At 31.0% G+C, this 12087-nt stretch overlaps 1 protein-coding gene across 6 annotated transcripts; it reads left to right on the top strand.

Annotated features, from left to right (window-relative positions):
• The first annotated feature begins 4796 nt into the window (after nt 1-4796).
• On the top strand, nt 4797-9766 carry JAR1 (Auxin-responsive GH3 family protein). Of its 6 annotated transcripts, none has more exons than XM_012227859.4 (6): nt 4797-4968; nt 5062-5157; nt 6207-6512; nt 6613-6714; nt 6899-7692; nt 9156-9766. In XM_012227859.4, exons 3-6 carry the CDS (start codon nt 6217-6219, stop codon nt 9692-9694), a joined length of 1731 nt encoding a protein of 576 aa, XP_012083249.1. In that variant the 5' UTR covers nt 4797-4968; nt 5062-5157; nt 6207-6216; the 3' UTR covers nt 9695-9766. The 6 variants fall into 6 exon arrangements, with proteins under 6 accessions (XP_012083249.1, XP_020538473.1, XP_012083250.1 ...); XM_020682814.3 differs by having other exon boundaries at nt 6202-6512; XM_012227860.4 differs by lacking the exon at nt 5062-5157.
• Nucleotides 9767-12087: the final 2321 nt, after the last annotated feature.

The raw sequence follows: 12087 nt of genomic DNA, 5'->3' as shown, positions 1-12087 counted from the left end.
TCTATAGCTATTAGTCCAGCCCATAGAAAGAAAACGAAGATGCACACAAAAAAAAAAAAAACATTTTTTTCTTTTTTTTTTTTGGATTAAATGTAAACTATATATCGAAAGAAACAAAACACTATCCACAATACGACACAGTGCTGGTCAAAGACAGTTAATTTAAGTTTATAGATCAATACTAATCAACATGGTAGACACGTGCATGAAAAAAAAAAAAAAAAAATGAACCCTTCTTCTTCAGTTAATTCTTAATGGTAATATCTATAAATATGTTATAACCCCACATCACATGTGCATACTAGTTTAACAAAATAATAAATTGTTAATTAATTTGGACCTAACTGCCATCCACCGTTCATCTGGCAGTGTAAGTGGCCCGCAAATGCACTGGCTATACAAAGTGTAAATATTTATTTAATTTTTAATAAGTTAATTTCTCCATCGAAAACGAAGATAAGATGTAATGTTAAATAAAAAATAAATAAAAGATAAGGTGGTGCAAGTCACGTCTAATTAATTATATATTTAACTAATCTTTACTTTATTTCACGGATAGATTACTTGTTGACCAGAAAAAACAAATAAATTTACTATAAATACATGAAAAATAGTTAATGATGTCAATTTGTTTAGATTTTTCTAAAAAGAAAACATATGTATCAACTTTTTAAAGTAATCATGCATTTCAATTTGCATATATTGTCTAATTATGTTTTTTTTTTTTATTTAAAAAACAATCAAAGAGTTTTCAAATGTGAAAAAAATGCACACAGTTTTCTAAAAAAATAATAATTTAATGTATCGGCCTGGAACGAAGAATAAATGAATTAAGTAGAAAAAACAACTTCATGCATGCACGTCCATTTTGTTTTTTTTAACAAATACAGTGAATTATACGAACAGAAAGGTTAATTGCATTTGGATGTACGGAGGATTAGGTATATAATCATTTCAACTGAAGAAAATTTGAACAATAAATCAATAGTCTGACTTTGAATTAATAATAAAATATGGTGGACCAAGCTCTCAGTACGGTATAATTCAGAATATGAAGATTAGTCTTAATAATATTATTCAACCAAAATAACAGAATATAATGCTTCAATTCCAGTAAGTATCACTGAAATCACATTACTTGAGTTCCATGAGAATGGGGACAAAAAAAAAAAAAAAAAGAAAAGATAAGATATGCTTAACACTTTTTCTTATATAATATATATATATATATATATGTTTGTTTTGAATTGGCATGCAAATGTATTTAATTAGTTGGATTTAAGGTGGATTAATTAGTTGATGGGATTAGAATGTAACTAAGTATGCCATTTTGAGTTTTTATAAATTAAAATATTTCTTGTCGAAGAAAAACACAGAGAGAGCCGCAAAGTAAAAACGAATCTTGTTCCTTTTGAATCAGCCAACAGTGAAACACTTTTTCGTGTACATTGTAATTTGGTGAAAAGTGACAACCATTTGTTTGGATTGGCCCAAAAAAAAAAAAAAGGTTTTTCTTTTCTTTCATTTAAGAAAATAAAAAAAAAGAAAATTGAGGAAATAATAAAAAGTATCTTTCCCTCCAAAATGAAGAGAAAAAAATATGTAAATATTAATTCACTATATTATATAATATAAGTGGAATAAAAAAAATATAAATTTCAATTAGAGGAATTCAATTCCATGAAATTGGACAAAATTATACTAAATCTTACAAAAATAAGTAGAATTTTCAAATGAATTTCACAAAACTAAGCAATTTAACTTTTATGACAAAACTATCTTTCTCTATTTACAAAGTCAATTTTTCCACCTTTTTAATTATTTTAATTATTTATTTTAGCAAACTTCACCAAAACTTTTTTAAAAATTTATGTTTTTGAAAAAAATTCTTATTATTGTGTTTTATTCTAATTATTTTTTATTTTAATATTTTTTAGCATTTTTTTACTATATATGAGAGAGATTCAAGTTAAATATACATTTATCACTAAATTAAATGTAATAATTTTACTAATATTATTTTTATTTTAATAAAAATATTAAAAAATATATAGCATAATATATATATAATTGGTATTTATTGTTTATTTTTATGAAATTATAATTTTAAAGATATTGTATGAAATAAAAACAAATAAATTTTCAATTATAAATTTGTTTTATACGTAATTACATGAAATTCAATTGAATTATATATTTTAAATGAATCATACTAAATATGAATAATTTATTCACAGATGAATTTTATATTTTAAATTCATTTACATTAAACGGAACAATTATGTAGAACGCAAAAAAATCTGATTATAATATAATCCCAAACAAATTATTACATTTGGAAATGTCGCATCAAGTTCTTGATTTTTAAGGAAACGAGCTATATTTTTATCCTTACAGCTGGAATATTAGTTAATTAATTAATTTTTTATCACATATATATATATATATATATATATTTCACATCCATGTAGCAACTTGCAAGTAATTTATTATTGGGTTCGAATAAAAAATAATTAAATAAGACATTCTTCTCGACAACACTACACTGCCTTGTCCTCTTCTAGTTCTAAGCATATGGAAACCCTAAACTTATCCATCTAATTTAATTAATTAATTATTATTCATAAAATTTTGTGTTGGACCTACACATTTTTTGCATAGGTGCAACCCTAATCTAGCAAAGACCTAAAAAGTTGAGAATTGATATATTAAAATGGACAAATAAGGTTATCCTTAACAAAAAAATGTAATTTTCACTATTAAGTAATTAGAATAATTTAAAATTTATATTTATCATATTGATGCATGAAAGAAAATGATGTAATTAATTAAAAACCTAATCCCAAGTTTATTTTATTATTTTCTTTTCGATAATATGAGGCATGGTTTATTGAATTTGTATAAATTAAACTATGTTTTAATCGAAAAAAGCTCAAAGAAAATTTACTTTTTATCATTCGTTCTGATGAATTAAGAAATTATAAGTGACAGATGCAATTATACTAACACCAAATTCCTCAATTTAATGAAGAAAAAATTATTTAAAATTTTTATTTATTTCAAAAAACAATTTTTTGATACACATAGATTTTAAAATGTTGAATTCAAATATTGCGTAAATGTCCAAGGCTAAGGTATATTTCATGACTTGACTCCATTGGCTCCAATAAGATCTATTCGTTTATTGTTAAGGATATGCACTTCTCCTTTATTTCATTGACTCTCTCTCTCTCTCTCTCCATACTATAAATAGTGCGATTATTTTTTATTTTTTATAATATATTCAATAGTGCGATTTCCGTAATAGATGCATAGTTTTTATTTTTTTATTATTATTCATTATCACTTTCTCGTCAACAATATAATAATAATAATATTTTAATTATTTTATTTTGTCGAAATTTTTTATTTTCTGATCTGTTCAAAAGTTCATGGAGTTTTTTAAACTATATTGAATATAATAATTCATTTTTTTTATTTCAACTACTTATTATATCCGATAAATCAAAAAATAAATTACACGTAGCCACTTTTAAAAGAAATGGGTTATGTAGAAGAAGGGATTCCACGATTCTTCTACAGTTTGCCCCATTAAAATTTGAAATTGCCCATTAGGCCCCCAACTCATTATATTATAGTCCTGCACCCACTACTAATCTGTTACCCACTCACAAATGGAACTCGCATTATTGCCTACGTATCACATTTGGCAGCCACATATTATTACCCTTATTACTTCCTCTATCTATTTTTGTTTGTCGTTTTGAAATAATTAAGGAACACTAATTATGGTTTTTCTAATTTTGTATTTCTATTTATCTACTGAATCCAATAATAACTATTTTCCTTTCTATAATTCTTAAATTTATGCTGCTTTATATAGGATTAGTCTCATATTTAAAAAAGAGATAGAAATACTCTTTGAAATATTCAAAACTTTTATTATTTTCCAATTTTACTAGGTAAGATGATGAGGGGATATGCACCATATTATTTAACTATAATTGGCTTTGTGAGGGAAAAAGGCAAAATCTTGTGATATTTCTAATTCTAAAAGCAAATGCTTTTATCTTTTATGGAATTAATTATGACATTAATATTAAGGAATTAATTAGTAATTTTGAAATCAAAATTAGGGAGGGTTGATTTTATAATGATTGTTTGCTATTTGAATTTATTAATATATTATTTTTTTAATGTAAAGTATCGGGTATGTCACATTCTATTTTATTTTTGAAATTTATTTATATCTTATATTCATATTCAAATTATGTTCGTATTTATTATTCTGGATAATTATCATAAAGATTAATTTGTTAACTCAATCAATGAATGAATAAATTTATGAACTAAATAAATAAAAGTAATTTTTTTTTTACTGAAATAAAGGTAGTTTTGACTATTTCGTAAGAAAAAATATAATATGAAAAATAAAAAATTTATAATTTTTATTAATTAAATTGATAAGCGGAAAATCCAAAAAAATCCAAACAAGACACAAAATCTAAATATAAATAGTGGAAAATTAAAAAGGCATTGGGATGCAATGTTTATTGCTCAGAATCTTGTACCTGTTTCTCGTTAGGGCCCCACGAAAAATCATCTATTTGGCTTCGGATATATATGTTTTTAAATTTACATCCAAGTAAGAAAAAAGAATAGAAAAATCCAAAAATAGCAAGCAGCGGCAGCAAACAAGCCAAGGACAGAATGGGAAAGTTAAAAATCGAAAGAAATGGAGTAGCTAAAAGTGGACGGCATTTGCCATTGCGCCTATATATAATGCGAACCCAGAAGAATCTTCCGCTCATCTCCCAATATCCTCCACCATACCCAAAAAATTAAGGTCAGTCAAAACTACGCTTTTCTCTCTCACAACACATTTGGCTTATAGTAGCTCACACACTGGGATAAGCTGCAGAGAGAGCGAGAGCTACGGGCACGGGGCATCATCGAAATCGTGATATTGTAACGTCTTTAGCTGAAACTCCTTTTTTTTTTCTTTCTGCTCCTTTTCTATATAAATTCGTTACTTTGAAGTACTCGCCTTCGCCATTGTAGTAACCGCCACTGCCCAAAAGTTCTTTTACCGCTTTCTCTCTGTTTGTCTTTTTGCTGGAAGTTGCTCTCTCTCTTTCTTCCAAAGTCCGATTACAGGTATTGTCTCTTGCTGGGTTTCTGTATCTTGTGTATATTTCTCTCTCTCTCTCTCTCTCTCTCTCTCTCTCTCTCTCTCGGTAATTTCTACTGTTCTCTATTTGAATTTGAATGAATTTTCTCTTTTCCTTTTATTTTCTCTATAGATTTTGGTTCTTGTGTTGATTTTCTGTCTCTGTCTCGGAACTGCTTGGTATTTTATGGTCAGAGTCTCCTTTTGCCGTTGTTCTTTATCGTTTTTCCTTTTTCACTGATTGATTTTTCCTTTTTTGCTGTTTAACTTTTTTGTTTTATGTTTATTTTACTTCCTAAATGCTTACAAGGACTTTAATTTCGAACTTCAACTCGGTTTTAATGAATTCAACTTTGGTTTCTCATTGAGTTAATCCCGTCTATTTTATGCTTCACATTTCATTTCCTCACTTTCCTGGAAAATTCTCTGAAGCTGACCTTGTTGACTATTCGCCAATAAAGACCAAAAAGCTTTCGAGTTTCTTGGTTATCTATGGTCACTCCGATCAAGGATTGTTAGTGATTCGCTCTATAGATTTTGACGCCAAACCCATCACCTGCATATAATTTCAGCTAATCGTTTTTTCCACTTCTCCTTTAAGTCAATCTGTGCGTGGCCAAACACTTTGTTGATTGCTCATTTCCATTTCCTGCAGATAACTCTTCAGGTAAAAGGAAGAAACAAAATCGAGTTTTTAATTCTGAATTTTCGTCCGCTCGTTTGACTGGAGGTTTTGGTTAGCTTGATTGAGAAATAATTTATATCTCAAAATTAAATTAGCAGAATTGTTTTTGCCGTCAAATCTTTTTATCTTCTCAGAATGTGGCCCTTACTGATAATAAGGAAATTATTTGTTATCTAAGTGTGCCGTAACTGTCTGGCTTTTTCCGAGCAAGCATACGTTCTTAATTTCTCATTGGGTCCTAATTACCGACTTTTGTCGTTAGGTTCAATCATCTTGATTACAACCATTGATCAGTTCCTGAAACTGGCTTCATTTGCATCAAATTTTATTTTATTTTTGTTTCTAGTGCAGTTTAGTGAATATGTTAGAGAAGAAAATGGAAGGACTTGATGTTAATAAAGTGATAGAGGATTTTGAAGCAATAACTAAAGATGCAGAGAGGGTCCAATTTGAGACTCTTAAGAAGATTCTGGAAGAGAATGCATCTGCAGAGTACTTAAAGAATCTGGGTCTCAACGGACGAACTGATCCGGAGAGTTTCAGAGATTGCGTTCCGCTTGTTACTCACAAGGACTTGGAACCTTATATTCAAAGAATTGCAGATGGAGACTCTTCTCCTGTACTCACTGGAAAGCCTATAAAAACCATATCTTTAACGTATGAGCTAATTCAATTTTGATCATTTCGTGATTTTTTATAATTATTTCTTAATCTATGTAATCAAGTTTCTAAATTTGAGAAATATGGATTATTGCAGTTCAGGTACTACTCAGGGAAGACGAAAATATGTGCCATTCACTGAAGAATTGATGGACAACAGCTTGCAGATATTTAGAACTTCTTTTGCCTTTAGAAACAGGTATAAATGTGATTTTTTGCTTACTAGAAAACTCTTTGAGTTCTCTTGGTTTTTGCCATTTCCTGTGACGATGATAAATGTATTATCTACCATTCATTATTATTGGAATTTGGCCACATAATCAATGTTGTCAGTTATTGGTTAATTAGTTCTCTGTTAACGCTTAGACGTTTGTATGGTGCAGAGCTTTCCCTGTTGGGAATGGAAAAGCCTTGCAGTTCAACTATGGCAGCAAGCCTACGAAAACAAAGGGAGGTTTGGCTGCTGGAACTGCCACATCAAATCTCTTTCGCAATCCGAACTACAAAACTGCAATGGAGGCAATGAACTCCAAATGCTGCAGTCCAGATGAAGTAATATTTGGTCCTGACTTCCATCAATCATTATACTGCCATCTCTTATGCGGATTAATCTTTTCTGAAGAAATTGAGCTCGTGTCCTCTACATTTGCTCATAGCATTGTTATTGCATTTAGAACCTTTGAACAAGTCTGGCAAGAGCTCTGTAATGATATTCGGGATGGTGAACTTAGTAATCGAGTAACTGCACCTTCTATCAGAACAGCAATGTCCAAAGTGCTCAAGCCAAACCCTGAATTGGCTGATTTGATCCATAGAAAATGCTCAGGATTGAATAATTGGTATGGATTAATACCAGAACTCTTTCCTAATGTGAAGTATATCTATGGAATAATGACTGGGTCGATGGAGCCTTATTTGAAGAAATTGAGGCACTATGCAGGCGAGGTGCCTTTGCTGTGTGCCGATTATGGTGCCTCAGAGGGGTGGATTGCAGCAAACGTCAACCCGAAGTTGCCTCCAGAACTGGCTACTTTTGCTGTGTTGCCTAATATTGGATATTTTGAATTCATTCCTGTTGGAGACATGGATGAGCACCTCTACTCAGAGCCCAAGCCAGTGGGTTTGACCGAAGTCAAGATTGGAAAAGAGTATGAGATAATTGTCACCAATTTTGGAGGTAATCATGGTTTTAATGTTTTTTTGGTTGAATTCTTTCTTCGGAATTAGATATTAGTATCAAGAATCCTTAATGCATTTAAGTTCAATATGAAATTAGATGTTAGATGTCTTGCATAAATAATTGAAGATTTAAACTCTGCTGAAATATATTTAGTCTACTCACTGCAGACCTATATTAAATTAAATTAATCAAGTATTCTTGAAGTCAATGATGCAGAAACATTTTCATCCGTTGATGCAGTTATTTGTGACTTGGCTAGTTAATAAATGCCATTTATTGGATATCTGCAAGCCAAAGTTTGTACAACCCATGTGAGTTTAGGAAACCCGGAAAAATAGCTTCTATACTGAAGAAAACGTTTCTGCTCTCCATACTATAATGTTTTTTCAATTATTATTATGTTCTGTTGTCTACGGTATCACCATCACCAATGGGAACTATTTGACTTGACCGGCCCATTTGGCTGAGAATTTAAGATAGTAAGATGCATGCACATCCCCAGGTGTGGTTGTTTTTATTTCTTTGGTCCTCATGTGTTGCACAATATTAGGAAACCACAATAGGATCATATGTGCTTCGTACAAAAGAGTCTCAAAATCAGATCATTGGTTAATATTGCATTGGTCATGCTTCTGAGTATTACGAAAGCAGGAACGTACACTCTGGCTCGGCTTTACCCCAATCAAATCTGACCCTAAAATCTTCAGTTTTGAGTACATAAAGTTAAAATCTTTATTTCCTGATGTGTTTCATTTGTGCAATATTTAATTTTCCTGCGGTCTAAGTTTCTTCTCTCTGCGTGACTGCCGAGTTGTTATATATATATATATATATATATTTGTTTTGCTTTTTCCTTTGTCTTCCAAGGCTTTATGACTTTATCTAGGAAAAGCTATTCTTAATTGTCCTTTTCAAAACCAAGTGGTTTACTTGTTCAAAATCTTTTGATAACGGAGTACCAAAGTTAACACATTTTAGATTGACAACATTAGAAACATTGGCTGAAAGGGGTCTTTTGGTCCTCACCAGATACCAAGTAAATGGAACATATATATCATGTTTTTTAAAAAGAAATATGATATGATATACAAATGAGGGGTAGGTATATGGAAGGTGATGCCTTTTTTGTCTTGACTCTTGAGTTACTGCTGTGGGGTGAGGTGGGGTGGAGTGGAGGAAAGTTTGAACAGGACCACATAGAACTATTAACTATACTGCCTCTTGTGATGGATTTAAAATAAAATAATACTAAATGAACAATAATACACAGGCCAAATAAAAATTATTATTTTTTCGATGTCTTGTACTTTAGCTATTTGGCTGTCGAATCTAGATCTACAGATTTCTGTAATTTCCATTTTGGATATTTTCCTTGTTTGTCTACTTGAACGATTAATGATAAACGTTCAGATCATTTTCACTGTTGTGCTTAAAGTTTAACCTTAAACTGTAAACTGCAGGTTTGTACAGGTATAGACTAGGAGATGTTGTGAAAATCGTGGGCTTCCATAACTCAACCCCAGAACTAAAATTCGTATGCAGGACAAGCTTACTGCTTACAATAAACATTGATAAGAACAGTGAGAAAGACTTACACTTAGCAGTAGATGAAGCAGCAAAGCTATTAGCTGAAGAGAAAATTGAAGTTGTCGATTTTAGTAGCCTAGTGGATCTATCAACAGAGCCTGGGCATTACGTGATCTTCTGGGAAATTAATAAAGAACCAACTGATGAGATCTTGAAAGAGTGTTGCAATTGCTTGGATCGATCTTTCCTTGATGCAGGTTACGTTAGTTCTCGCAAGATCAATGCTATTGGACCCCTTGAGCTTCGAGTAGTTCGCAGAGGAACTTTCCAGAAAATTCTAGATCATTATCTGGGTTTAGGAACTGTTGTTAGCCAGTTCAAAACCCCGCGATGCGTCGCTCCCACGAACAACGTAGTGTTGCAAATCCTAAACAATAATGTTGTCAAGAATTTTTTTAGTAATGCCTTTTAGTGAATATAAATGTGACAAATGTTATTTCATAATTGGTTTATAGTATACTCGAATAAGCTTAGGTTTTTATCAGCAACGCTGTTATTTTCTCCCTCATCTCGTCAAACTCCAAACTTATCTTTTCTTTCGCGGCTCAAACTGGACTTTGGCTTCTTGTCTCATTCGTCAAGGCTGGCCGATACACATGTCGTTGGACCAAGATTGCGACTTCGGTAGTTAACAAAATCAAAATTACTACTTACTAGTTGGATCCATTGATAGGATGATGATGAATGAATCTAGACAAAAATTATATATATTAAGATTCATATGAATAACAATTGCTTTCGAACCTATAGAATGGGATGCGGCACTCGGCTTGAAGCCCGCGCTAAAGGGCTTGGCCTAAAAAAATAATTTTGGTTATGTAGCTCATAATTGGTTTGCAACCTTAAAAAAGAAAACAAATTCAGCATTATATAACCTGCATATCCCAATGGAAATATATAATTCTTCTTTTTAAATTTAGCACACATAATAACTTTATAAGCACTTGAATTCGACTAGCAGGAGATGATGAGTCAAGTTTTGCATTAATGATCAAGAAAATTTCAAGAACTATTACGATTGCAAACATATATTAGTCTTTCTTGTTAAAATTTTAGAATACCACCATTATTGTCATTTTCGCTATTGTCGTCATGCTGATATAACCACTACTCTACTATAATTGAAATTTTAAACATGGTTTTTCTATTATTGACGAGTTTTACTAATTGAAAGTAAGAGTATATTATTCTTAATTATTTTTACAGACCGGTTAGTGGATGAAATTGAAAATGTGAATTCTCATTTAAAAGGTAAATTTCTATTGTTATCTTTTGTCTATTTACGTATTTCTATTTCTAGCTAAAACTGGTTGCTAATTTTTTTTTTTTTTTTTTGGAAAATTGACTTATATAACAGCCATGCACAATTTATTTCCAAATACAGAGAATAATTATCAAATATTTAAAGAATAATTATAAAATATTTGATGAAGAGAAGGGAATGCACGAACTTGATTTTGGGATAGATACAATTATAGTAATTGATTTAGGTTGTAAACACCCTTTTTCTTTTTTGTAGAATGAGCATATCTGTCTTTTTGTTCACCCAACTTCTACCGTTTTGGAGGCACATTATTTAATTTCATGTGCCGAAAGACAATATTACCCTCATATTTTTAATACGTATTCCTGGTAATAAGGGGTATCTTTGGAAAACTGACTTGCCCGGCAAAGCTTAAATAAATACTCCAATGAGATCTCTGTTGTAGAAGCCGGTCAGAAGGCAACCAAAAAGAAGAGTCGTTCTTTAGATTTAACTCTGCAAATATTTGCCATGAAAAAGACGTCAGAAGGAAAATCCATGGAAAAAGAGGAAGAAGAAGAAGAAAAGTACGCTGCTTTAGCTATTTGGGATTTGGGCAGTCCTTTATATGACTCGTATGAATTGGTTTCTGTTAGCTATCTTATTGAACGCCATCTAATGACATTGCCATCTCTTGGAGGAGGATCGAGAAGGTTAATATCAAGAAAAGTACTCCCTCCACCACACCCGGCGACTATTTTCGTGGGAGCCGCCGCTGCCGGTGATTGTAATCATGATCGATCTTCTATGGTCAAAAGTTTTAGAGGATTTGTAAAGGAAAGGTTGTGGAGAAAGAAGAGGAATGCCATTGGACCTAGGAAGGTCAAATCTGAATCCTTTTGCGGTTTATATAAAAAGTGAAAGAAAAAGGAGAAAAACAGGTAACTGAATAATATAAGAGAATATTGATTTTCATCAATATTAAGATTAATTAATCATGATTATGTAATGTGATTTCTGTTTTGTTCAATGGTAGCAAGAGTTAATGTCTCTTCAAAAAAAAAAAAAAAAAAAAAAAAAAAAAAAAACTCAACTGTATTATAATATGTGTATCTCCTTTCCAGTTGTTACAGAACTTAATATGCAAAATTTATGATAAGCTCCCATATATATTCTATTTTATAAATATTACGTTTTTGTTTTTGCTTTTTTGCGTCTAGTAATTTTTGAAATTAACTGAGCTCAATTATATTAATTTACAAATAGCCTAAACCCATTTTATAACCTTACTCATATATAAAGTGATGTGAGATGGATGGAAATAATTGGCACTGCATTTGCGTGATCTGCATCAGGCTTCTCCAACTCAAGTATAGCTATACGTACGCACGTGTTTTGTGCTCTAACAATGTGAGCGTGTGACGATAGATGATTCACGGTTTAAAGCTTAACCTTGAAAGCCATCCCTTCAATTACCAATAATACCATCTTACATTCATTCATTCATTCATACGCCAATATGGGTTGATATGAGTTGGTGCATTTAAGAATGCAAGAAATTG

Source organism: Jatropha curcas, chromosome 5, assembly GCF_041381405.1.
Source record: "Jatropha curcas cultivar XTBG-Jc1 chromosome 5, XTBG_Jcur_1.0, whole genome shotgun sequence".
NCBI classification, from domain to species: domain Eukaryota; kingdom Viridiplantae; phylum Streptophyta; class Magnoliopsida; order Malpighiales; family Euphorbiaceae; genus Jatropha; species Jatropha curcas.
This window is presented reverse-complemented; position numbering and strand designations above follow the sequence as displayed.